This window comes from Euleptes europaea, chromosome 7 (assembly GCF_029931775.1).
Source record: "Euleptes europaea isolate rEulEur1 chromosome 7, rEulEur1.hap1, whole genome shotgun sequence".
NCBI lineage: Eukaryota > Metazoa > Chordata > Lepidosauria > Squamata > Sphaerodactylidae > Euleptes > Euleptes europaea.
The window spans coordinates 92,229,158-92,256,644 of NC_079318.1; the positions used below are offsets into that span (position 1 = coordinate 92,229,158).

The following is a 27,487-nucleotide window of genomic DNA, read 5'->3' on the forward strand; positions in this document are numbered from 1 at the left end:
TAGATTCCTTTGAAATGTGGTGTTGGAGGAGAGGGTTACAGATACCGTGGACTGCCAAAAAAACAAATCAGTGGATTACAGATCAAATCAAGCCTGAACTGACCCTAGAAGCTAAAATGACTAAACTGAGGCTGTCGTACTTTGGTCACATTATGAGAAGACAAGACTCACTGGAAAAGACCACCATGCTAGGAAAAGCAGAAGGCAGCAGGAAAAGAGGAAGACCCAACAAGAGATGGATGGACTCAATAAAGGAAGCCACAGCCCTCAGTTTGCAAGACCTGAGCAAGGATGTCGAAGATAGGACATTTTGGGTCATCATAGGGTCCCCACACACACACACATTTCCCTCCCCCCATGATGCAATTCAAGAGGACTAGAAGATTTGAAGGAACCAAATCAACAATTTTATCATGGGAAACACAGCAGCTCCGCCCCTCGGCCGCTCAGTGGGCGTAGCCCATCCCCTCCTCGCTGGTGCCGTCATCGGAGACCACGTCATCCTGGCCGCATGCAAAGCAGATTTCGCCCATGTCTTTCCAGCACAGCCGGCAGTAGACCGTGCCACAATTGGTGGTTGCACAGAGGACCGAGTTGCAGGTTTCGGGCAAGCCGCAGAGAATGCAACGCCGGCGGAGAAAACGCTGCAGGAACGGGAACCAACGGCCCAGCCGGTCCAGGAGGGGCTTTTCCTGCAACGGGAAGGGAGTGGGGGGCTCAATGCCAGCCACAGAAGGCCAGCTGAGGAGTAAGAGTGCCCATTCCCTGATGCTGAAATCTGTCTTAAAGACCGTGTCATAAGAAATCTGGTGGTCGGGTATGAAACCTGTTTCATATGGGTGTGATATGTATGTTGCAAGGAGATGTAAATGGAAGCCAGCAAAAGGAGGCCAGGAATCAGCCAGGTACTCCCTATCCATCATGCCTAGACACAGCTCCAGCCAAGAGCCTCCTTCCTGCAGCTTTCACAGCTGAGGCCTGGAAGCAACCAGGTACCCCCTTATCCATCATGCTAGACATAGCTCCAGCCAAGAGTTTCCTCCCTCCATCTTCCACTGCTGAGGCCAGGGAGCAGCCAGATACCCCCTGTCCATCATGCCTGGACACATCTCCAGCCAAGAGCCTCCTTCCTCCAGCATCCACAGCTGAGGCCAGGAAGCAGCCAGATACCCCTGTCCATCGTGCCTGGACACATCTCCAGCAAGAGCCTCCTACCTCCAGCTTTCACAGCTGAGGCCAGAAAGCAACCAGGTACCCCCTTATCCATCATGCCTAGACACATCTCCAGCCAAGAGCCTCCTCCCTCCAGCTTCCCACTGCCGAGGCCAGGAAGTTGCCAGGCAGCCGTCTCTTTGTCGTGCCAGCGCACATCTCCAGCCAATAACCTTTTCCCTCCACCTCCCAGTGCTGAAGCCAGGAAGCAGCCAGGCACCCCTCTATCCATCCAGCCTGGACACCTAATGAGATATAAGTGATTTCCGATGCACATCAAGTCTTCTGGTAGCTCTTGTAGGTTATCCGGGCTGTGTGACCGTGGTATTTTCTTTCCTGACGTTTCACCAGCAGCTGTGGCAGGCATCTTCAGAGGAGTAACACTGAAGGACAGTGTCCTTCAGTGTTACTCCTCTGAAGATGCCTGCCACAGCTGCTGGCGAAACGTCAGGAAAGAAAATACCAAGACCACGGTCACACAGCCCGGATAACCTACAAGAACCAATGAACTCTGAGCGTGAAAGCCTTCGACAATATCTTCTGGTGGCTGTTTGCCCTCAGAGGGTTTCCTGTGTCTTTGCGAAGAAGTCCTCATGCCAGGCCAGGCCGTTCGGTCCTTTGTATCTCCCAGCTTTGATAACATTTTCTTGACAAGACATTGTAGGAAAGAGGTCTTAATCCTGCACTCATAGAGTCCAGATACTCACCTGCAAAGGGAGGAAACAAACCCCTTAGCAACCCCTTATGTCTTCTTATAGACGCACCTTTAAAGGGCGTTTCAGAGGGTAGTCGTGTTGGTTTGCAATAGAGGAGGAGAAGAAGATAAAGAAGAGTTGGTTTTTATATGCCGACTTTCTCTACCACTTAAGGCAGAATCAAACAGGCTTACAATCACCTTCCCTTCCCCTCCCCACAACAGACACCCTGTGAGGTAGGTGGGGCTGAGAGAGCTCTTAATAAAACTGTGACTAGCCCAAGGTCACCCAGCTGGCTTCAGATGTAGGAGTGGGGGAAACAAATTCAGTTCACCAGATTCGCGTCCGCCACTCATGTGGAGGAGTGGGGAATTGAACCCGGTTCTCCAGATCAGAGTCCACTGCTCTAAACCACTGCTAGTAACCACTACACCACGCTAGCTCTCTGTATTTGGAGGGGAGAGCTCCGAGGAATACCAGGGGTGCAATGCAGAGGCAGGCAACGGCAGATCACCTCCGAACATCTCTTGCCTTGAAGACCTCACCAGGGCTTGAGGCTTGACGTGGAAAAAAAAATTCCAGCACTTCAAAAAAGGGATCCATGCCCGAAAAACCGTTTAACCATGTATACAAGCTGAGCAAGGTTGGGGTGAGGGTGGAAAGAAGCCAAACTCAGATATGACAAGAACTGGTTGCTGAACCAGCTTCACTTTCTCAAAACAGCTTTTCCACATGGGTAATAGGACTCAACTGGAATTTTTCAGATAGATGTTTTGGTAAAAGGAACACGGACGTGGTCTGTACTAGAGAGTCTAGTATGTATCGTCTGTTCCTATAAGTATGATCTTTCTGCGTCACTCAACACCATTTAAAGGGCCAGCGTGGTGTAGTGGTTAAGAGCGGGGGTTTGGAGCAATGGACTCTGATCTGGAGAACCGGGTTCGATTCCCCACTCCTCCGCATGAATGGCGGAGGCTAATCTGGTGAGCTGGATTTGTTTCCCCACTCCTACACACGAAAGCCAGCTGGGTGACCTTGGGCCAGTCACAGCTCTCTGAGAGCTCTCTCAGCCCCACCTACCCCACAGGATGTCTGTTGTGGGGAGGGGAAGGGAAGGTGATTGTAAGCCGGTTTGAGTCTCCCTTAAGTGGTAGAGAAAGTCAGCATATAAAAACCAACTCTTCTGATGATGCTGATTCTGGGTTTCAGCTCTGTTTACAGATTTCCTGCTCCTTTTCAGATTTCTGCAATCCGGACCTCCGTTGTATTGTTTACTGGCTGTCCTGTTTTTGTTGATTTAGATTGTCTCGCCCTGTGTAATCCGCCTTGAGTCTCAGGGAATGACATGGACTATACATGACAGGTGTGTGCATATGTGTAAAATGCCATCAACTAGCAACCGACATATGGCGACCCAGTAGGGCTTTCAAGGCAAGAGACTAACAGAGGGGGTTTGCCAGTGCCTGCCTCTGTGTAGCGACCCCGGACTTCCTTGGTGGTCTCTCATCCAAGCTTCTGGGATCTAATGAGATGAGGCCAGCCCGGGCCATCCAGGTCAGGGCAGAAGAGCTTAACTCAGCAAAAGAGCAGATGCTTTGAGAGAGGGAAAAGAACAAGACCAGCCAGCCCTTGGGGAGCAATCGAGCCCCTTTCAAAGGCTGGGTTTGGCTGGCGATTGACCAAACAGTCCCTGTGGGAAGGGAGGGTCTGAGGCTGCTTTGTGGAGCCAACAGGAAGCCCTGCCCTGGGGTCTGTGCGCGGCCGCAGGGGTGGGGAGCCAGAACACAGTAAACAGAAACGAGCAGGAAACCAGGGCGAGGCTCCTTGCAAAAAGGCCGCAGGTTTACTCACTGCTATTGGCTAAGATCGGTGACTAGAACATAAGAACACAGGGAAAGCCCTGCTGGATCAGACCAAGACCCATCAAGTCCTGCAGTCTGTTCACACAGCGGCCAACCAGGTGCCTCTGGGAAGCCCACAAACAAGACGACTGCAGCAGCATTACCCTGCCTGTGTTCCACAGCACCTGATATAATAGGTGTGCTGTGGATACTACAACAAATGAAATCAATATAGATGGCCAACCTTGAATTACCAACTGCTATATATTAACATGCAAGCATCTAATAGCCTGAAATTGACAAATATACAATAAGACAACCAATACCAGGGAAGTACCCAGGGTAATAACCCATAAGGGGATTATATACAGCAGGTAAGTGTAAGGGTTCACGCCTTCACAGCAAGGGAGTATCCAGACTGGAACTTTGAAAATATATAGCTGTGACAGAATGCTGCATCATTATTGTGTACTGTTTAGAGACAAGAAGGCACATATATAAGAAGAGATTAAAGGAACTGAAGAAGTCATCAGACGAAACGGAGCTAATTTTCTAGAAGACAGTCTGTAGTAGCTTTGGAATTTAATGGACTTGACATATAATGCTGTATATAATCCCCTTGTGGGTTATTACCCTGGGTACTTACCTGGTATTGGTTATCTTGCATATATGTCAATTTCAGGCTATTAGATGCTTGCATGCAAATATATAAGAGTTGGTAATTCAAGGTTGGCCGCCTATGCTGATTTCATTTGTTGTGTTATATTTTACATAGCAGTGCTATTTAGTTTGTATTATGCTATGGACGCTAGTCATGATGCATACCTATTCTCTCCAGGATCAGAGGAGCATGCCTATTCTATGAGGTGCTGTGGAGCACAAGCTGTATAATGCTGCTGCAGTCGTCTTGCTTGTGGGCTTCCTAGAGGCCCCTGGTTGGCCACTGTGTGAACAGACTGCTGGACTTGATGGGCCTTGGTCTGATCCAGCATGGCCTTTCTTATGTCCTTATGAAATGCGACTCACCAGTCTTTTCTGCCGCCGGGATCTCTGGATGATGCGCTTCCGCTGCACCGTGATGAAGGCCGCCCGCTGCCGCAGCATCTCATTATAGAGGAAGAGAATACGCTTCTTCTCCCGCTGCGCAAAAGGGAGACCGATTGGGAGAGCATTAGGTTGTTGTTCTTAGCCCCGACCAACTGCTGATGAGGGAAATACAACTTCCTTAGTAGGGTGGATCCTTTTCTTGGACTGAGGTTTGCACATCTCTGATATCAGCATGACCTGGATTGCCCAAACTAGCCTGATCTCGTCTAACCTCGGAAGTCCTTTTAGGAGCTCGGGGCGGGGGGGAGTATAGCAGTCTCTCTTCCTGGTTTTACCCTCACAACAACTCTGCGAGGTAGGTTATGCTGAGAGTGCGTGACTGGCCTAAGGTCACCCAGCGAGCTTCCATGGCACGAGGGGAGATTTCAACCTGGATTTCCCAGGTTTGAGTCCCACACCTTAACCACTATACCACGCTGGCTCTCTCATGAGTCAGGGAGTTACACAAGTTAACACGTTTATTTATTTATTTATTAAAAACTTCTATCCCGCCTTTTCTCATGGTTCAAGTGGGCTTACAATAATAATTAAAAATGTTTTCAGTGAAAACCAACAATAAAACAGCAAACCCCAAATATCTCCCCCCTCCCCCTTTAAACAATACTTGTCATTCAAAGTCCTGCAACTTAAACAGCATGCTGTGCAGAGAAATACCTCCTAGTATCCCTATTGAAATCTATTGCCAAGGAGATGGAAACAAACAACATTACCAGAAGTTGACTAATGGAGAGAAAAGATGTTAGAATATGCAAATATGGCTAAAATGACTCACTTGATGAACCCAACTGACACACAATCTATAGAGCAATTTCAAGAGAAATGGGTACCATGGTACTTATATGTCTCTAAATATTTAGATTGTTGAATTTTTCTTGAATTGAGTAAACGTTTTTTTTTCTTCTTCTATATGCATCTATGAATATATTCGATTTTTTCAAACAATAAATAACTTTAAGAGAAATGGTAATTCATTATAGTGTTACGGTATTTCTTTCTATGTGTGCGTTTATTTTATACGCTTAAAAATATATCTGACTTATTATACACATAACCTTCTAACTGAATAAGACTAAGATAGTAAACAGTTTGTTAAACTAATCATAATAAGTATAGAAACTCATTTTATGGATGTATAATATTGACCAAAGAGAACATTGTCTATTGCAGACGGAAGTGAAATTTTTCCTTTCCCTTTTTCCTTCTGCACCCAAAAGAAACATAATAAAATATTTTTTAAAAAAAGAAAGAAAGAAATCTATTGCCCATCCATTTCATCAGACAGTCCTGAGTTTTAGTATTATGGAAAAGGGAGGGGAAAGTTCTCTCTGTCCATATTCTCCATACCAAGCATGAATTCTTTATATATATATACCTGCTACGCAGTTGAGAAAGGTCCAAAATCCTCATCAGGGAAAATAAAAAGGCCTGACCCGGAAGAAGAGGCTGCCCCACTTCAGGGGTCCCCACAGTAATCACGGAGGCCCTGATGGGGTCAGGGGTCTGTTGTAGCCCAGCACCCTGATAGGGCTGCCAACCTCCAGGTGGTGGCTGGAGATCTCCCGCTATGACAACTGACCTCCAGAAGGTGGAGATCAACTCACCTGGAGAAAATGGCTGCTTTGGAAGGTGGACTCTGTGGCATTATGCCCCCCTGAAGTCCCTCCCCTCCCCAAACCTCACCCTCCTCAGGCTCCACCCCCCAAAATCTCCAGCTATTTCCCAACCCAGAGCTGGCAAACCTACTCGCTGACCTTGGGGAAATAGAAGGCAGCGATGACCCTCCGGATACGGTAGACGTATACCTGAAGAAGAAGAAGGAGTTGGTTTTTATATGCCGACTTTGTCAACCACTTAAGGATAGGGTTGCCAACCTCCAGGTACTAGCTGGAGATCTCCTGCTATTACAACTGATCTCCAGCCAATAGAGATCAGTTCCCCTGGAGAAAATGGCCGCTTTGGCAATTGGACTCTATGGCATTGAAGTCCCTCCCCTCCCCAAACTCTCCCCTCCTCAGGCTCTGGCCCTAAAACCTCCCGCCGGTTGCCAAGAGGGACCTGGCAACCCTACTTAAGGAAGGATCAAACTGGCTTAAAATCACCTTCCCCTCCCCACAACAGACACCTTGTGAGGCAGTGGGGAGGAGGGAGTTCGGAGAAAACTGTGACTAGCCCAAGGTCACCCAGCTGGCTTCATGTGGAAGAGTGGGGAAACCAACCCAGTTCCCCAGATTAGCATCCACCACTCATGTGGAGAAGTGTGGAATCGAACCCAGTTCTCCAGATAAGAATCTGCTGCTCCAAACCACCGCTGTTAACCACTACACCATGCTGGCTCTCACCTGGACAATACAAAGCAGGAACAAGGCGCCCAGGGGGATGCAGGAGTCCTGGTACTGCGCTCTGGACATCCCTTGAGGTTCGGGCAGACACTCTGCGGAAGACCGGTGGGAAGAAAGGTGGGCAGTGGGTCCGGGGGTCTCGGCGTTCAGGGGGACATTAAAGTAGTCAGGCTGTAACCAGGGCCTGCCTAAGGTTTTTTGGCACTGTAAGCAGACTAGGACATAGGCACCTCCCTAGGGTTGCCAGCTCCGGGTTAGGAAATACCTCGAGGTTTTGGGGACGCAGCCTGAGGAGGGTGGGGTTTGGGGAGGGGAGGGACTTCAATGCCATAGAGTCCAATTTCAAAAGCGGCCATTTCCTCCAGGGGAACTGATCTCTATCGGCTGGAGAGCAGTTGTAACAGCAGGAGGTCTCCAGCTAGGACCTGGAGGGTAGGGGAAAAAAGACACTACTGTACTACTATCAGGAGATTAGGAAATCAGTACAGGGGCGACAAAATTGTACAATAACAATTACTGTTAAGTGCAACCAATGTTTATCCTATGATGTCTAAATACAACTATACATATAAACATACACTGTTATGTACAAGCATACAAAAATAACAAGCACAACCAAACAAGTCCACATGGATGGTGACACAGACACTAACAAAATTCACAAAAATGTAAGGTCTTTAGCAAGGTGCTGCATTCTTCTATAAGTCCCATGCAGGTAAGTGTGCAATTCTAGCAGAAATACCAATTTTAGAGGAGTAACTTGATGGAGGATACGGCCCTTTCAAATTCTTATGGGTAGAATTCTTCATCAGTCCTTCATATAAATTCCTCTTATATTGCACATCTTAAAGATTAAATTTCAAAATGCTGGATGCATGGCTGCCTTAATGATAACTACCCTTCGTGGGAACTAACATGCATCCAGCATTTTGAAATTTAATCTTTAAGATGTGCAATATAAGAGGAATTTATATGAAGGACTGATGAAGAATTCTACCCATAAGAATTTGAAAGGGCCGTATCCTCCATCAAGTTACTCCTCTAAAATTGGTATTTCTGCTAGAATTGCACACTTACCTGCATGGGACTTATAGAAGAATGCAGCACCTTGCTAAAGACCTTACATTTTTGTGAATTTTGTTAGTGTCTGTGTCACCATCCATGTGGACTTGTTTGGTTGTGCTTGTTATTTTTGTATGCTTGTACATAACACTGTATGTTTATATGTATAGTTGTATTTAGACATCATAGGATAAACATTGGTTGCACTTAACAGTAATTGTTATTGTACAGTTTTGTCGCCCCTGTACTGAGGACCTGGAGGGTGGCAACCCTACACCTCCCCCTCCTTCAAAAGAGAAAAGTGAGGAGTGTAGAAGAAATGTTTTGCTTACTGCCCATTCAAAATGAACCATAAACACATAAAAATAAGCTCTTCAAAAGCCCTCCACATGTAGGGTTGGCAACCTCACCCTTTCCACCCTAGGGTCAACCCCCCAAATCTCTACAAATTTCCCAACCCAGAGCCGGCAACGCTAACTCAGACCCTTCGACCCTAGGGTTACCAACCTCCAGGTACTATTTGGAGATCTCCTGCTTTTACAGCCGATAGAGATCCGTTCCCCTGGAGAAAATGGCCGCTTTGGCAATTGGACTCTACGGCACTGAAGCCCCTCCCCTCTCCAAACCCTGCCCTCAAGCTCCGCCCCCGAAATCTCAAGGTATTTCCCAGCCCGAAGCTGGCAACCCCTATTCGTCCCACTGGTTCCAGGAAGGCTGGAGCACTAAGGAGAAAGACAATTCCCCTCGGTTGCAGGACCCTTCCCGACTTACGCACGTTGGTGGCCTCCATCGCCATCTCTGAGGAGGTATTCAAGGCCCCAATGGTGCTGCGGAGGAGTCGTGCCATCATCGTGTCCCCGCCGATTTTCACTTCCAGGTGATGGCTGCCTGCAGAAAGGGGGAGGGGTTGGGTTACAGGCAAGAACCCCCCCCCCAAATACTCCTCACATCATCCACGTGGCTCAACCAAACTATTTAGGGGGGCTTTTCCGCACAGGGAATAGGGTTGCATGGTACAAAATGGTTTACAAACCTACTTGAATAAATGATTAGGGACTGTGGTCTGGACTGCTGTGAGTCAGGAGGAGGAGGAGAAGGAGAAGAAGGAGAAGAAGAAGAAGAGTTGGTTTTTATATGCCGACTTTCTCTACCACTTAAGGAAGAATCAAACTGGCTTACAATCCCCTTCCCCTCCCCACAGCAGACACCCTGTGAAGTAGGTGGGGCTGAGAGAGTGTGACTAGCCCAAGGTCATGCAGCTGGCTTCATGTGGAGGAGTGGGGAAACCAACTTGGCTCACCAGATTAGCGTCCACCGCTCATGTGGAGGAGACGGGAACCAAACCTGGTTCTCCAGATTAGAGTCCATCGCTCCAAACCACCGGTCTTAACCACTACACCATGCTAGCTCTCAGTAGGATCCTATGATGTGGTTTTTGCACCACTTAATGTGTCATGTGAATACTGGTGGGAGCTTTATACGATCTGAAGAGAAACCTCCGGGTGGGGCCTGGAGATCTCCCACTATTACAACTGATCTCCACACAATAGAGATCAGTTCCCCTGGAGAAGATGGCTGCTTTGGAGGGTGGACTCCCCCCTCCCCAAACCCTACCTTCCCCAGGCTCCACCCCCAAATCTCCAGGTATTTCCCAACCCAGAGCTGGCAATCCTACTTTGAGACCTCCCAGGATTACAGGTGATATCCAGGTGACAGCGATCAGTTCCCCTGTAGAAAATGACTGTTTTGGAGGGTGGACTCTGCAGCATTATAACCTGCTGAGGTCCCTCTCTTCCCCCAAACCCCGCCCTCCCCAGCCTCCATCCCCAAATCTCCAGGAATTTTTCGACCTGGAGTTGGCACCCCGCTAGGTGGCTCCATCTGGGAACTGATGGCCCCCACCCTGTCTCCCCACCCAATGTGTAGGGTTGCCAACCTCTAGGTCCTAGCTGGAGACCTCCTGCCATTACAACTGATCTCCAGCAGATAGAGAAAACGGCCACTTTGGCCATTGGACTCTATGGCATTGAAGTCCCTCCCCTCCTGAAAACCCACCCTCCGCCGACTCCACCCCAGAAACCTCCTGTCGGTGGCGAAGAGGGACCTGGCAAGCCTACCAATGTGGCGATGTACAGCCAGCATTGGCAGAGAAGGAGGAGGCGAGATTTCGGAGTTCTCATGAGAGTTTAGGGGTTGTCCTGAGCCTGCCAAGCTGGCTGGACAAGGGAACTGGGTCAGCCGGCGAGAGCCGGAGTCTTGTCTGCGGGACTGGAAGCAGGTCAACGGAAGCGAGGCGGACAAATTGGTTGAACAATGGATCCCCTCGGCTCTAATGATGAGGCCCTTCAGGGGCTGCTATGAAAAAGCCCTTTATTAATTTGCCAACCTCTGTTCTTCTGCCTGTGCTGTGCAGACAAAGATGCTCCCAGGACATTCAAAAGGGATATAATTTCTGGAGTCCCAGAGGAAGAAACTGAGAAACAGCCCATTACGCGGAACATGTTTTGACAGAAGGATGCCCCGAACCTCCCCAAAGTGGAAAAAAAGGGACAGTGATTTATGAGGGACAGGAATATCAAAATAGGGTTGCCAACTCCTGGTTGGGAAATTCCTGAAGGTTTGGGGGTGGAGCCTAAGAAGGGCAGAATTTGGGGAGGGAGCTCAGCAGGGATGTGATGGCGTAGAGTCCACCCTACAAAGCTGCCGTTTTCTCCAGGGAAACTGATCTCTGTAGTCTGGAGGCCAGTTCTAATCCCAAGAGATCTCCAGGCCGTACCTGGAGGATGGCAACCCTCGGTAGAAGAAGAGAAGAGTTGGTTTTTATATGCCGACTTTCTCTACCACTTAAGGCAGATTCAAACCAGCTTACAATCACCTTCCCTTCCCCTCCCCACAACAAACACTGTGTGAGGTAGGTGGGGCTGGGAGAGTGTGACTAGCCCAAGGTCACCCAGCTGGCTTCATGTGTAGGAGTGGGGAAACCAACCCTGTTCACCAGATTAGCCTCCGCCGCTCATGTGGAGGAGTGGGAATCAAACCCGGTTCTCCAGATCAGAGTCCACCGCTTCAAACCACCGCTCTTAACTACTACACCACGCTGGCTGAAGTTTTCCGCTGTTCTGGAGAGACTGAACAATGAATGGAACGACTTACCTGCTCACCGCCTTGACACCTGGCTGTCGTTCAAGGAACAGAAGCTGTGAGGAATGGGGGGGGGGATGGAAGCAGGCCTCCCTTCTGGGGGGGGGGAGAAAAATGCTGTGCCAAGGGTCGCACACTTACTGCTGAAAGAGTACTCCACAAAGGAGTGGTGTCGGATGGCGCTGAATATGTTGTAGAGCAAGTAATCGAGGCAGAAGGCCAGCAGGAGGAAGATCAAGGACGGCAGGCAGCCCAGCAGCTCCGACATCTGGAAAGAGGAAGGATGGGAAAAAAGCGGCCCTGATCGGGAAAAGGCCAACTCTGGGGGCAGTTGTTTGGAAAATGATTGAAAAGCTGACATTACAGAGAGGTTAGGGGACCGAGCTGGGAGTTAAGGAGAGCCTGATGTGAAGTATTTCTTCACACAATGCATAGTTAAATTGTGGAACTCCCTGCCCCAGGATGTGGTGTTGCCTGTCAACTTGGAAGGCTTTAAGAGGGGAGTCGACATGTTCATGGAAGAGAGGGCTATCCATGGCTACTAGTCAAAAGGGATACTAGTCTGATGCATACCTATTCTCTCCAGGATCAGAGGAGCAGGCCTGTTATCTTAGGTGCTGTGGGACACAGGCAGGATGGTGCTGCTGCTGTTGTCTTGATTGTGAGATTCCTAGAGGTCCCTGGTTGGCCACTGTGTGAACAGGTTGCTGGACTTGATGGGCCTCGGTCTGATCCAGCATGGCTTTTCTTATGTTCTTATCCCTCCGTTTATTTAGAAAAGGGTTCACTGGTAGGGTTGTCAACTCTGGGTTGGGAAATACCTGGAGATTTGGGAGGGTGGAACCTGAGGAGGGCAGGGTTTGGGGAGGGGAGGGACTTTGGGGAGGGGTGCTGTGACTATGGTTGCCAACCTCCAGGTGATCTCCTGGGATTACACCTGTCTCCAGGTGACAGAGATCAGAATTTGAAGAAAATGGCCTCTTTGGAAGGTGGACTCCATGGCATTATACCCTGCTGAAGTCCCTCCCCTCTCCAAACCCTGCCCTCAGGCTTCACCCACCCCAAATCTCCAGGTATTTCCCAACCTTGATCTGACAACCCTAGCCGTGACATCCGTCAGCTTAGTTAATTTGTGAAAAGGAGGACAGAACTGACAGAACTAATCAGTGGCTGCTAGATGGACTAGCTAAATAGAACCTCCATGACCAGAGGCAGTGTGTGTTGTGGGCAGAAAGGACAGATGGAAGGTACTAGGCATTCATTTCTTGCTTCTGAGCCCCCAGAGGAATCTGGCTGACTTAGAATCATAGAATCACAGAGTTGGAAGGGACCACAAGGGTCATCTAATTCAACCCCCTTGCACAATGCAGGACATTCACAACTACCTCTCCCCCCACACCCCCAGTGACCCCTACTCCATGCCCAGAAGATGCCCAAGATGCCCTCCTTTTCATGATCTGCCTAAGATCGTAGAATCAGCATTGCTGACAGATGGCCATCCAGCCTCTGCTTAAAAACCTCCAGGGAAGGAGAGCCCACCACCTCCCGAAGAAGCCTGTTCCACTGAGGAACCGCTCTAACTGTTAGAAAATTCTTCCAGACTTTGCTGTAAAGGGAATACTGGACTTTGAAACTAAACAGAAGGAATCCCTATCTAGGAGGTCAGAGCATCCCCACCTCCCATAATTACGCTAAAAGTGGGCGTTGGGTAAGGGCTGCCAGCCATGCAGCGGGAAGAGCAGCGGCCCCTTCTGAAATTCTCCCCTTCGACAATCTGATGAAAGGCCTGGTCCCCAAACTCTGACTTCCCCCCCACCAGCTACGTAGGTCTCTGCCCGCATGTCCCATCAATTCACCAGGTTCTTGGTCTCTGCCGGCTGGAACATGAGATGGTACGGATCGATATAGCCAGGAAGCTCAGCACGGCGCAGAGGAAGGAGAGTCCGTTTCTTCTGCAGCATTCCAGGAAAAAGACAGGAAAGGGAAGATAGCAATTGATGGGAGGGAGGGAGGGGTCTCTTACCCCCTACAGTCCAATCCCAAGAAGAGTTACTCCAGTCTAAGCCCATTCATTTCAATGAAATGAGTAACTCTCCTTGGGATTGCACTGCTAGACTGAACACATGAAGATGCCTTATACTGAATCAGACCCTGGGTTCATCAAAGTCAGTATTGTCTACTCAGACTGGCAGCGGCTCTCCAGGGTCTCAGGAAGAGGTCTTTCACATCACCTACCTGCCTAGTCCCTTTAATCCTACCTGCCTAGTCCCGGGGATTGAACTTGGGACCTTCTGCATGCCTAGCTGATGCTCTGCTACTGAGCCATGGCCCTTAAGCAATCAAGCAATCCCTGCTAGTCAGTTCCATTTGGCTCTGTTTTATGACCTCTGATCCATACTTTTTAAAATCCATTGTCTCATACGGAATTGTCCGGCTGCCTGTTTTATGGCAGGTTTACAACAGTTTTCCAGCAGTGAGGCACCCTGCTTTTCAAGCAGAAGCCAGTTGCCGTTTCATCTAAAAGGACACTGGAGGAGCTACAGCTGAAAAGGACAAGCCGGAAAGAGCTTAAGTATTGTGCTCAAGAAAACAAAAGTGATGACTACAGGAGAATTACACAACTTTAAGGTTGACAATGAGGAAATTGAAATTGTTCAAGACTTTCTATTCCTTGGCTCCACCATCAACCAAAAGGGAGACTGCAGCCAAGAAATCAGAAGGAGATTGAGACTGGGAAGGGCAGCCATGAAGGAGCTAGAAAAGATTCTGAAGTGTAAGGATGTGTCACTGGCCACCAAGACTAGATTAATTCATGCCATCGTATTTCCTATTACTATGTATGGGTGTGAAAGCTGGACAATGAAGAAAGCTGATAGGAAGAAAGTAGATTCCTTTGAAATGTGGTGTTGGAGGAGAGGGTTACGGATACCGTGGACTGCCAAAAACACAAATCAGTGGGTTATAGATCAAATCAGGCCTGAACTGACCCTAGAAGCTAAAATGACTGAACTGAGGCTGTCGTATTTTGGTCACATCATGAGACGACAAGAGTCACTGGAAAAGACAGTCATGCTAGGAAAAGCCGAAGGCAGCAGGAAAAGAGGAAGACCCAACAAGAGATGGACTGACTCAATAAAGGAAGCCACGATCCTCAACGTACAAGATCTGAACAAGGCTGTCAAAGAGAGGACATTTTGGAGGACTCTGAGTCATAGGGTCGCCACGAGTCGGAAGCGACTTGACAGCACTTAACACACACACAAATTGTGTCGTTTGTTTTGCACAGTCCTGCCCAGGAGTTTCCAGATAGACAAGCGAACAAGGAAGGTTGGTTGGACTGTTCCCACAGCATCATAAACACCAGTTCAGAATCAGTTTTCCCAGGCAATCTCCACACACCCCAGAAAGGAGGAGATCCACCCCCAATAACAGGAGCCCTGGATTCCTGCTTCCTCTCTCTGAACATCTGCAGACCAAGTTCTTCTGCGACTGGGACCCTCTCTGCCCGGTCTGTGCCCTGCCCCATCGTCACTGACTGCTCTTACCTGCTTCCGACGCCGGGCATCGATCTGCCGAAAATAGCGGGTGATGTAAATGTTGTCGAAGCGGACGTCCTGGTTGTAACTATTTGTGTAGGAGTGGGCCCTTGGGAAGAATTGGGGGTGGGGGGGACACAAGAACAGGTCAGAATTGGGCAGTGCAGAGGGCAGGAAGTCACTCCAGCAGGGGGCTGGAAATCACGAATTCCACCTCCTGAAACAACTTTGTAGCAAGTCAGACCACTGATGGATCCAATCCAGGACTATCTGACGGGGTTCAACTTGGCTGTCGGGAGAAGGAGTAAAATCTCAGGGTGTGGGAGCAGAAGCAAGGTGGAGCATGGCTATTTTCTGCTGGGGGTGATGAGGGCTTTTCTTATTAGCTCCACCCCTTCTCCATTAAGCTCCACCCCTGAGCCACTAGACTCTGCTCCTGACTTGCCTGGCTATATTCCCTTCTGACAGGGTCCACCCCTGGCCTGCCTGAGAGTATTCCCTTCCGCTAAGCTCTACCTTTGACCTGCCTGGCTATATTCCCTTCCGCTAGGCTCTACCTTTGACCTGCCTGGCTATATACCCTTCCGCTAGGCTCTACCTTTGACCTGCCTGACGCTATTCCCTTCCGCTAGGCTCTACCTTTGACCTGCCTGGCTATATTCCCTTCCGCTAGGCTCTACCTTTGACCTGCCTGACGCTATTCCCTTCCGCTAGGCTCTACCTTTGACCTGCCTGACCCTATTCCCCTCTGCTAGGCTCTACCTTTGACCTGCCTGACGCTATTCCCTTCCGCTAGGCTCTACCTTTGACCTGCCTGATGCTATTCCCTTCCGCTAGGCTCTACCTTTGACCTGCCTGACGCTATTCCCTTCTGCTAGGCTCTACCTTTGACCTGCCTGACCCTATTCCCCTCCGCTAGGCTCTACCTTTGACCTGCCTGACGCTATTCCCTTCCGCTAGGCTCTACCTTTGACCTGCCTGACGCTATTCCCTTCCGCTAGGCTCTACCTTTGACCTGCCTGACGCTATTCCCTTCCGCTAGGCTCTACCTTTGACCTGCCTGACGCTATTCCCTTCCGCTAGGCTCTACCTTTGACCTGCCTGACGCTATTCCCTTCCGCTAGGCTCTACCTTTGACCTGCCTGACGCTATTCCCTTCCGCTAGGCTCTACCTTTGACCTGCCTGGCGCTATTCCCTTCCGCTAGGCTCTACCCGACCTGGCTGATGCTATTCCCTTCTGCTAGGCTCTACCTTTGACCTGCCTGACGCTATTCCCTTCTGCTAGGCTCTACCTTTGACCTGCCTGACGCTATTCCCTTCCGCTAGGCTCTACCTTTGACCTGCCTGACGCTATTCCCTTCCGCTCGGCTCTACCTTTGACCTGCCTGACGCTATTCCCTTCCGCTAGGCTCTACCTTTGACCTGCCTGACGCTATTCCCTTCCGCTCGGCTCTACCTTTGACCTGCCTGACGCTATTCCCTTCCGCTAGGCTCTACCTTTGACCTGCCTGACGCTATTCCCTTCCGCTAGGCTCTACTCGACCTGGCTGATGCTATTCCCTTCTGCTAGGCTCTACCTTTGACCTGCCTGATGCTATTCCCTTCCGCTAGGCTCTACCTTTGACCTGCCTGACGCTATTCCCTTCCGCTAGGCTCTACCTTTGACCTGCCTGACGCTATTCCCTTCCGCTAGGCTCTACTCGACCTGGCTGATGCTATTCCCTTCTGCTAGGCTCTACCTTTGACCTGCCTGACGCTATTCCCTTCTGCTAGACTCTACCTTTGACCTGCCTGACGCTATTCCCTTCCGCTAGGCTCTACCTTTGACCTGCCTGAAGCTATTCCCTTCCGCTAGGCTCTACCTTTGACCTGCCTGACGCTATTCCCTTCCGCTAGGCTCTACCTTTGACCTGCCTGACGCTATTCCCTTCCGCTAGGCTCTACCTTTGACCTGCCTGACGCTATTCCCTTCTGCTAGTCTCTACCTTTGACCTGCCTGACGCTATTCCCTTCCGCTAGGCTCTACCTTTGACCTGCCTGACGCTATTCCCTTCCGCTAGGCTCTACCTTTGACCTGCCTGACGCTATTCCCTTCCGCTAGGCTCTACCTTTGACCTGCCTGAAGCTATTCCCTTCCGCTAGGCTCTACCTTTGACCTGCCTGACGCTATTCCCTTCCGCTAGGCTCTACCTTTGACCTGCCTGACGCTATTCCCTTCCGCTAGGCTCTACCTTTGACCTGCCTGACGCTATTCCCTTCTGCTAGGCTTTACCTTTGACCTGCCTGACGCTATTCCCTTCCGCTAGGCTCTACCTTTGACCTGCCTGACGCTATTCCCTTCCGCTAGGCTCTACCTTTGACCTGCCTGACGCTATTCCCTTCCGCTAGGCTCTACCTTTGACCTGCCTGACGCTATTCCCTTCCGCTAGGCTCTACCTTTGACCTGCCTGACGCTATTCCCTTCCGCTCGGCTCTACCTTTGACCTGCCTGACGCTATTCCCTTCCGCTAGGCTCTACCTTTGACCTGCCTGACGCTATTCCCTTCCGCTAGGCTCTACTCGACCTGGCTGATGCTATTCCCTTCTGCTAGGCTCTACCTTTGACCTGCCTGATGCTATTCCCTTCCGCTAGGCTCTACCTTTGACCTGCCTGACGCTATTCCCTTCCGCTAGGCTCTACCTTTGACCTGCCTGACGCTATTCCCTTCCGCTAGGCTCTACTCGACCTGGCTGATGCTATTCCCTTCTGCTAGGCTCTACCTTTGACCTGCCTGACGCTATTCCCTTCTGCTAGACTCTACCTTTGACCTGCCTGACGCTATTCCCTTCCGCTAGGCTCTACCTTTGACCTGCCTGAAGCTATTCCCTTCCGCTAGGCTCTACCTTTGACCTGCCTGACGCTATTCCCTTCCGCTAGGCTCTACCTTTGACCTGCCTGACGCTATTCCCTTCCGCTAGGCTCTACCTTTGACCTGCCTGACGCTATTCCCTTCTGCTAGTCTCTACCTTTGACCTGCCTGACGCTATTCCCTTCCGCTAGGCTCTACCTTTGACCTGCCTGACGCTATTCCCTTCCGCTAGGCTCTACCTTTGACCTGCCTGACGCTATTCCCTTCCGCTAGGCTCTACCTTTGACCTGCCTGAAGCTATTCCCTTCCGCTAGGCTCTACCTTTGACCTGCCTGACGCTATTCCCTTCCGCTAGGCTCTACCTTTGACCTGCCTGACGCTATTCCCTTCTGCTAGGCTTTACCTTTGACCTGCCTGACGCTATTCCCTTCCGCTAGGCTCTACCTTTGACCTGCCTGACGCTATTCCCTTCCGCTAGGCTCTACCTTTGACCTGCCTGACGCTATTCCCTTCCGCTAGGCTCTACCTTTGACCTGCCTGACGCTATTCCCTTCCGCTAGGCTCTACCTCTGACCTGCCTGACACTATTCTCTTCTGCTCAGCTCCACCCCTGACCTGCCTGACGCTATTCCTTTCCGCTAAGCTCTACTCCTGCCTGATGCTATTCCCTTCCACTAGGCTCCATCCCTGACTTGCCTAACACTATTCCCTACCATGAGGCTACACCCCAATTCGCTGGGCTCCTCTCAGTCCTCCTGGTCCTGCCCCTTATCTCCCAGGCTGTTCCTTCCCTGACTCTCTGAAGATCTGGCCGCCCTAGAGTGGACCAGCAGCAGCTCTCAGCCCTTGAGATCGTTTAAACTAGAGAGGCCTGCAGTGTTCTGCCACTTAGCTGTGCCACTCAGCCCGGGGCCCTCCCCATGGAGACCTTCCCTTCCCTGCCCCGCTGTGCTTACGAGGCAAAAATGACAACGAAGGTGCAGGAGAGCAAGACGCGGAGCACAGACATGGAGGTGCTGATACGGCCGCCGTGCAGGGCCACCTGTTCATTGACCTCTTCCACCAGGTGTTCGTGGGAGATGTTGGCACCTACGAGCATCGCTTGGTGTTCTTCCTGGGGAAGGGAGGAGACAGAGACAGAAGTAGGGGCTATCTTCCTCCACCGCCGTACCCACAGCACACAGTTTAGCCACTGGGCCGGCAAAGGACCTACGCACCTTGACCACTAAGTCAGCAGTGAAGTCTTGGTTTAAGTTGTCGACGGAGCCATTGACGCGGTCGTAGGTTTGGCCAAAGTTCCCCTCCACGGGAATCTTGTCGCGGCACCAGGTGTGCATAACTGGCAAAGAGGAAGAGGATGGAGGGGGGAGAGGGAGGGGTCAGAAGGCCTCATTCTTGTGGAGGTCTTTCACATCACCTACTGCTTGGTTCTTTTTTAACTGGAGGTGCCTTTCAAGAAGTTCTTCCTAGTATTTAGCCAAAAACTCTTTTGATTTAATGTCAACTCGTTGGTTCTGGTTCTACCTTCTGGGGCAACAGAAAACAACTCGGCACCATCCTGACATCACTCTGTCCAAAGCTCCAGAATAATTAGAGCCAAACTACAGATAATGTTTTGTAATGAATCAGGTCCAGCTTTCCTGGCCCTGATTCATTTTCCCCACAGCCGCACATCACCTGCGGGGAACTTCATTTTAAAGATGCGTGGGAGACCAAGTTGGCTTGGTAGCGTGGTGTAGTGTGGGCAGGGTTCTTGTCCCCTCTGGGGTTGTCAACTTGAGGCTGAGAAAGTCCTCGGAATTTAGGGGTGGGACCTGGGGACAGGGGCATTTGGGGACCCCAGCTGGGTACAATGCCATAGAGTCTACCCTCCAAAGCAGCCATTTTCTTCAGAGGAACTGGTCTCTGAACATAAGAACATATAAAAAGCCATGCTGGATTAGATCAAGTCCAGCAGTCTGTTCACACAGTGGCCAACCAGGTGCCTCCAGGAAGCCCACAAGCAAGACGACCACAGCAGCCTGTGTCCTGCCTGTGCTCCACAGTACCTCATATAACAGGCATGCTCCTCTGATCCTGGAGAGAACAGGGATGCATCATGACTAGTATCCATTTTGACTAGCAGTCATGGATAGCCCTCTCCTCCATGAACATGTCCACTCAAAAGAATGTAAGAAAAGCCCTGCTGGATCAGACCAAGGCCCATCAAGTCCAGCAGTCTGTTCACACAGTGGTCAACCAGGTGTCTCTAGGAAGCCCACAAACAAGACAACTGCAGCAGCATTCTCCTGCCTGTGTTCCCCAGCACCTAATATAATAGGCATGCTCCTCTGATACTAGAAAGAATAGGGATGCATCATGACTAGTATCCATTTTGACTAGTAGCCATGGATAGCCCTCTCCTCCCTGAAAATGTCCACTCCCCTCTTAAAGCCTTCCAAGTTGGCAGCCATCACCACATCCTGGGGCAGGGAGTTTCACAATTGAACTACGTGTTGTGTGAAGACCAGTCTGGAGACCAGTTGTAATTCTGGGAGATCCCCAGGCCCCACCTGAAGGTTCAACCAAAAGACAGCACTACAGCAGTACAAAAGTGTGCTTATACCAGTAATTAGAAAATGCCAAACAAGCGTGTTTTAGAACAAGAACATACAACATTCCTCAAAAAGACAAACGTTATAATACAAAGGAAAAGTTCAACGAAAGTCCATGAGAAAGTTACTCCTTGAGATCAAAGTCCATAGTAGGTAGATAGATCTCCCCAGAGTGAAGTAGAATTTGGACTTTAAACAAGAGGCAAGGATCATGTAGTTGAAACGTGGTTCCAGTGGATCTTTCTAGAGCTGAAGTAATTAATGATAACAGTGAATCCTTCATATACATGACAGGGATCCAGGCATAACCCCGTTTCGACAGAGTCTTCATCAGGATTCAACATGGACTGCCATGATTGGAACGCGAGGGTTCTGAAATACACTTGTTCGGCATTTTCTAGTTCCTGGTATAAGCACACTTTTGTACTGCTGTTTTTTGGTTGGACTTACTGGACAGCAGGCTAACTTGTTTGGTTGAGTTTCCACCAGGAGGTTGGCCACTCTACTCCCCCTGGCCGTTTTCCTGAGATAAAACAGCACGGGGGGGGAGTTATTACCTCCGTTTTGGAGCTACGTGTACTCCAGAACTCCACGCCATTAAGCTAGGAAAGAGAGCAGAGACGTTCCTTCTCTTTGTGACCTACAAAGCTACTTCCCCCCCCCCTTTGCTAAGCAACCAATGATGCCAGTAGCATGAAATCAGCGGTGTGGCCGGTCCCTGCTGGCAGAACAACAGCTTCTTGGCAGCTACTCACTCTTGGCAAGGTGGCAGATGAAGCTGAACTTCATGGGAATGCAGAGGAGGTGGTTAATGACGGGCACCGCAATCTTCCTCAGGCAGGAGGCGTGCTTGGTTTCGAACCAGGCCTTGCAGCGCATGATGGACTGATCTATGATGTCTGTAGGAAAGAGAAGCCCCATCTTTAATGGAGGTCTGAGTCCGGCTCCTAGGAAGGGGCCTACACTGTAGACTTGGTCTAAAGGGGTCTGCCTAGGGAAGGGGGGCAGCCCAGAGCCCATTTTTCATAATTGTGGCAAGTGTTTTTTCAACAGGCCCTGACTGTCAGGAAAATGCTCTGAACACATGAGCACATGAAGCTGCCTTATACTGAATCAGACCCTCGATCCATCAAAGTCAGTATTGTCAACTCAGACCGGCAGGGGCTCTCCAGGGTCTCAGGTGGTGGTATTTCACATCACCTACTTGTCTGGTTCCTTTAACTGGAGATGCCAGGGATTGAACCTGGGACCTTCTGCATGCCGAGCAGAGGCTCTACCACCTGAGCCACAGCCCTTCCTCTGTCTGAGCACCCTGCAAGGCTTGGACGTTACCCTCTCCCAGCAGTTGGGGAGTGCATAATTTTGTGTGTGAGAGAGAGAAAGAGAGAGGAGGAGGAGGAGAAACAGAAGAAGTAGAAGAAGCAGCAGCAGCAGCAGAAGAAATAATGGTTTAGATTCTGGAGCCAGAAAGTGAAGCAGACAAACACTGCTGTGGTTTGGTGATGCTCCCGGGAAGATGCAGAATCTCTCTCTTTCTCTCTCTCTCGACCCAGAGGAAACTGACAATACAATCTTTAGCAGAGCTATATCCTTCTAAGCCCTGACCTGGATGGCCCAGGCTAGCCTGATCTTGTCAGATCTCAGAAGCCAAGCAGGGTCAGTCCTGGTTTAGTACTTGGATGGGAGACCACCATGGAAGTCCAGGGTCGCTATGCAGAGGAACCACCTCTGTTAGTCTCTTGCCTTGAAAACCCTACAGAATTGCCATAAGTCGGCTGCGACTTGCGGCCCCTTTACACACACACAATCCACCTCGGGTCTCAGTGAGAAAGGTGGATTATAAACAAAGCAAATAAAAATAAGTCATGGTGGGATTTTGTAAGTAGAGGCAAGATAACTGCATTTCTTTCAGACTGAGCCCTTGGGACTAGGGTTGCCAGGTCCCTCTTCGCCACCGATGGGAGATTTTTGGGGGGCGGAGCCTGAGGAGGGCGGGGTTTGGGGAGGGGAGGGACTTCAATGCCATAGAGTCCAATTGCCAAAGTGGCCATTTTCTCCACGGGAACTGATCTCTATCGGCTGGAGATCAGTTGTAATAGCAGGAAATCTCCATCTAGTACTTGGAGGTTGGCAACCCTATGTCTGACGGTCATCCCCCACTGCCCCTAGAGGGATATCTTCCCCTTCCTCACCCACTCACATGAGCAGCGCCTCCGGGTTTTCTCCTCGTAGAGTTCCTGAGTGGAAAGCGGGTGCTTCTTGCTCTCCTCCCTCACTGAGCGCACGTTGTAGCCAGACTCGCTGGCCACTTGCTCATTCAGGGCCAAGAAGGAGCGAGATACTTCTCGGGTTTCGCTTCTCAGGGTCTTCCCGCTCTTCTGCAATGGAAAGAAATGCTGGAATGAGGGGAGGTGACAGGTACCTGGCAGCGCGTGAAAGGACACGACAGTTCTGGGACAGTGAAGTGGAGTGGTTAGAGTGTCGGGACTAGGAGCTAGGAGACCCAGGTTTAAATCCCCACAAGGCCATGGAAACTTGCTTGGTGGTCTTAGGCCAGTTGCATATTCCCTGCCTTGCCCACCTCGCAGGGATGTTATGAGGATAAAGGGGAGAGTGTGGTATAATGGTTAGAGTGTCGGACTAGCAGCTGGGAGACCCAGGTTCAAATCCCCACTTGGCCATGGAACCTTGCTAGGTGGCCTTAGGCGCACATTGCCAGCCTCGCCCACCTTGCAGGGTTGTTATAAGGATAAAGGGGAGAGAGGGGAATGAGGCGCCTCCTCCCAACTCACCACCATGTCCATCAGGACCTTGCGCAGGGGGGCAATCGACACCTTCCAGGCGCGCTTGGCGTTTTCAATCTGCAGCTCCACCGTGCAGCTGATGGAGCGCACCACCTCGCCCAGGTTGTGCCGGATGTTGGCCACGGGGCCTGGTGGGAGCGGAGAGGTAAGGGGCCGTGGCTCAGTGGCAGAGCATCTGCTTGGCATGCAGAAGGTCCCAGGTTCAGTCCCCAGCATCTCCAGTTAAAGGGACTGGGCTAGTAGGTGATGGGAAAGACGTCTGCCTGAGACCCTGGAGAGCCATGGGGAGGGGCCGTGGCTCAGTGGCAGAGCATCTGCTTGGCATGCAGAAGGTCCCAGGTTCAGTCCCCAACATCTCCAGTTATAGGAACTAGGCAGGTAGGTGGTGTGAAAGACCTTCACCTGAGACCCTGGAGAGCCATGGAGAGGGGCTGTGGCTCAATGGTAGAGCATCTGCTTGGCATGCAGAAGGTCCCAGGTTCAGTCCCCGGCACCTCCAGTTAAAGGGACCAGGCAAGCAGGTGATGTGAAAGACCTCAGCCTGAGACCCTGGAGAGCCGCTGCCGGTCTGAGTAGACAATACTTTGATGGACCAAAGGTCTGGTTCAGTAGAAGGCAGCTCCATGTGTTTCTGTTGGAGAGCCGGCGGCCCCTGCCTCTGCACCCCACCCCTCTGAAACTAGGGTTGCTGACTCTGGGTTGGGAAATTCCTGGAGATTAGGGGGTGGCGTCCAGGGAGGGTGGAGTCTGAGGAGCTTAGCAGGGTACAATGCCATAGAGCCCGCCCTCCAAAGCAGCAGTTTTCTCCAGGGAGATGGATCACGATGGGTAGCAGTGTTAGACTGTCAATAGCAGTAGAAAAGAATGTTCTCCCGTACCATCGTAGATGTTAGCCAGCACATAGGTGAGCACGTAGAGCCGTCCTTCTTTGCCCATGAACTTGGGTATCACCAGGAGGCTGGTGCAGCGGAAGTGCGGGGAGGTGCCCCATCCCAGAGCGCCCACACCTAGAAGGACGGAGGAGGCAGTCAGAACCGAGGATGGGTTGCTGGGCCTCTGCCTCTTCCTCCGCCAGCGTCCCTTTGGGCCTCTCCCATCCCTCCCTCCCCTCTCGACCCTGTTCTCACCTGCCATGCCGTACATCAGCTGGATTTTGTGGTCCTCGGTGATGCTCATTGGGACAATCAGGATGCGGGAGAGGACTGGAAACCAAAAAACAGCGCTCATGTGGGTGCGGGTGCTCTTTGCAGGTTGACTGCCACATCTATCCCTCACTACTCATAGCAATGCACAAAGGTGGCTTAAACTGAGTCATAGAATCATAGAGTCGGAAGGGACCACCAGGGTCATCTAGTCCAACCCCCTGCACAATGCAGGAAATTCACAACTACCTCTTCCCCATAGCCCCAGGGACCCCTACTCCATGCCCAGAAAATAACAACAACAACAACAAAACTCCAGGATCCCTGGCCAATCTGGCCTGGAGGAAAATCACTTCCTGACCCCAAAATGGCGATCGGCATTTCCCTGGGCATGTAAGAATGGGCCACAAGAGCCAAGCACTGACACAACCCTTCCTGGCCTCCCTCTCGTGATTTGCCTAAGTCAAACCACTGGTCCATCTTCTTCATCACTGTGTACCATGTAGAGCTGCCAGATCCAGGTTGGGAAACTTTAGGAGATTTGTGGATGGAGCCTGGGGAGGACAGGGACCTCAGTAGGGTACAATGGCATATAGAGTCTACCCCCCCCCCAAAGTAGCTATTTTCCCCAGGGGAACTGATCTCTGTAGTCTGGAGAGGAACTGTAATTCGGGGGGATCCCCAGGTCCCACCCAGAGGCTGCCCTCCCTAGTACTGTGACAGGAATTGGATGTCAGTCAGAGAACGGTCTTTCTTTCCAGATGCCTAAGAACTGGAGATACTGGGGGTTGAACCGGGGACCGTCTTCATGCAAGAGGTGCCCTGCCATTGAGCCATGGCCCCTCCCCCAAATAAATAATAATAATTTAGTGCTGCCAAGTCACAACCAGTTCTAGTGCTTGAGAACCCACAACCGTGCAGTTTACTACGCTTATCCTAGCCTTTCTCCCTTATGGGAACCTGAATTGATAAGGTTGCCAGGTCTCTGTTCGCCACCAGCAGGAGATTTTGGGGGAGTAGGCTGGGGACGGCGGGGTTTGGGGAGGGGAGGGACTTCAATGCCATAGAGTCCAATGGCCAAAGCGGCCATTTTCTCCAGGGGAATTGATCACTATCGGCTGGAGATCAGTTGTAATAGCAGGAGATCTCCAACCACCACCTGTGGTGGTGGCAACCCTATATTTAAGCCCTCTGAGGAAAACACAGGCATTCATATTTTACCCCAGTTGGGGTAAAAGAGCTGGGGGTGGGTTTTTCCAGAGGAAAAGTGGTAGGGTAGGAAATGACTGAATCTCCCCACCCCCCCGCCCAGAAGCTGACCACCGCTCCAGCACGACGTCGACTCACCCAGAGCAAATAAGCTTCCGATTCCAGCCCCCAGGAAAAACTTAGAAAGTCTGAATTCCTCCGGCTCGCTCCACAGGTAACGGGTGCAGAAGCGAGGCAGCAGGAGGCCGAGGAAGTGTTTGAGGGCTGTGCGAAGACAAAATGTTTACCAACATTTGTTCATCCCATAAGAATAGAAGAACCACCCTGCGGATCAGACCAGTAATCCGTGTAGTCCATCATTAGGGTTGCCAGGTCCCTCTTCGCCACCAGCGGGAGGTTTTTGGGGTGAAGCTTGAGGAGGGACTTCAGTGCCATTTTCTCCAGGTGAACTGATCTCTATTGGCTGGAGATCAGTTGTAATAGCAGGAGATCTCCAGCTAGTACCTGGAGGCTGGCAATAGAGTTGCCAAGTCCCTCTTCGCCACCAGTGGGAGGTTTTTGGGGAGGGACTTCAATGCCATAGAGTCCAATTGGCAAAGCGGCCATTTTCTCCAGGTGACCTGATCTCTGTTGGCTGGAGATCAGTTGTAATAGCAGGAGATCTCCAGCTAGTACCTGGAGGTTCTACAAGTAAAAAAATGCAAAACTTGTGCTGGAAATGTAAAGTATTGAGCAAAAAACAAACAAACAGCAACTATGGCTAAACAGTATACACGAAATGTACATCAACTAGTTACATGCAGGAAACAATTCACTGAGTTACTAAACAATATTTTTCAATTTCATATTTGTACACGTGTATCAAATCAAAACAATACGTGAAACATTTGCAATATACAACCATGTGAAATGTACAAAGAGAAATCCAATATCAAAGCACGAAGTAGTCATGCGTAAAGTTCAATAAGATACTCTGTTTCTCGCTCCTCGCATGATTGCAGCCTCAGACAAGAGGTGGAATTACTCGAATGGCCAAAAATCGACGCGGTTGTGTGAAAGCAACAGAATGTAACGCCAAAAACGATAAGCGAGGCGAAACAGGCTTCCGGTATATTCCTGTTTCACAATGGCTTCATCAGTTAGTATCTGATAGGGTTGCCAGGTCCCTCTTCCCCACCAGCGGGAGTTTTGGGGGTGGAGCCTGAGGAGGGCAGGGTTTGGGGAGGGGAGGGACTTAAATGCCATAGAGTCCAATGGCCAAAACAGCCATTTTCTCCAGGTGGACTGATCTCCATCGGCTGGAGATCAGTTGTAATAGCAGGAGACCTCTAATTACTACCTGGAGGTCGGCAACCCTATCTCCAAGTGACAGAAATCAGTTCACGTGGAGAAAATAGCTGCTTTGGAAGGTACTATGGCAATAAACATCACTGAAATTCCTCCCCAACCCAATCCCACCCTCCTCAGGCTCCACTCCCAAAAATCTCCACTTATTTCCCAACCCAGAGCTGGCAACCCTAGGTATAATGCCATAGAGTCCCCCTTCCAAAGTGGCCATCTTCTCCAGGTGAACTGATATCTGTCGCCTGGAGATCAGTTAGAATAGCAGGAGATTTCAAGCTACCACCTGGAGGTTGGCAACCCTAGATGGACCTCTCCTCCACAAATCTAATTATTTCCAGCGAGCCAGCATGGTGTAGTGGTTAAGAGCAGTGGTTTGGTTTGGAGGACTCTGATGTGGAGAACCGGGTTCGATTCCCCACTCCTCCACATGAGCGGCGGAGGCTAATCTAGTGAACCGCATTGGTTTCCACACGCCTCCACATGAAGCCTGCTGTGTGACCTTGGGCTAGTCACAGCTCTCTTAGACCTCTCTCAGCCCCACCTACCTCACAGGGTGTCTGTTGTGGGGAGGGGAAGGGAAGGGGATTGTAAGCCGGTTTGATTCTCCCTTA

The 27,487-nt window shown here is 50.6% G+C and overlaps 1 protein-coding gene across 1 annotated transcript; it reads right to left on the reverse strand.

Annotated features, from left to right (window-relative positions):
* Nucleotides 1-446: 446 nt before the first annotated feature.
* On the reverse strand, nucleotides 447-25,748 carry DCST1 (DC-STAMP domain containing 1). Its single transcript, XM_056852542.1, has 16 exons — nucleotides 25,671-25,748; nucleotides 24,309-24,383; nucleotides 24,060-24,188; nucleotides 23,170-23,309; nucleotides 22,578-22,755; nucleotides 21,133-21,276; nucleotides 19,001-19,122; nucleotides 18,740-18,897; nucleotides 14,943-15,042; nucleotides 13,254-13,349; nucleotides 11,539-11,665; nucleotides 9,028-9,144; nucleotides 7,195-7,286; nucleotides 6,607-6,657; nucleotides 4,775-4,888; nucleotides 447-692 (listed from the first exon to the last, which is right to left on the reverse strand). Exons 2-16 carry the CDS (start codon nucleotides 24,355-24,357, stop codon nucleotides 447-449), a joined length of 1,863 nt encoding a protein of 620 aa, XP_056708520.1. The 5' UTR covers nucleotides 24,358-24,383; nucleotides 25,671-25,748.
* Nucleotides 25,749-27,487: the final 1,739 nt, after the last annotated feature.

What these genes read in the sequence shown, in the direction of transcription:
- DCST1 (XM_056852542.1), bottom strand. Translation starts at nt 24,357, where the DNA reads ATGAGCATCACCGAGGACCACAAAATCCAGCTGATGTACGGCATGGCA. An exon ending in CATCTGCCACCTTGCCAAGA is followed by an intron (nt 19,123 to 21,132) that starts GTGAGTAGCTGC and finishes CCTCTTTGCCAG; the next exon opens with TTATGCACACCTGGTGCCGC. An exon ending in TTCGTTGTCATTTTTGCCTC is followed by an intron (nt 15,043 to 18,739) that starts GTAAGCACAGCG and finishes ATTCTTCCCAAG; the next exon opens with GGCCCACTCCTACACAAATA.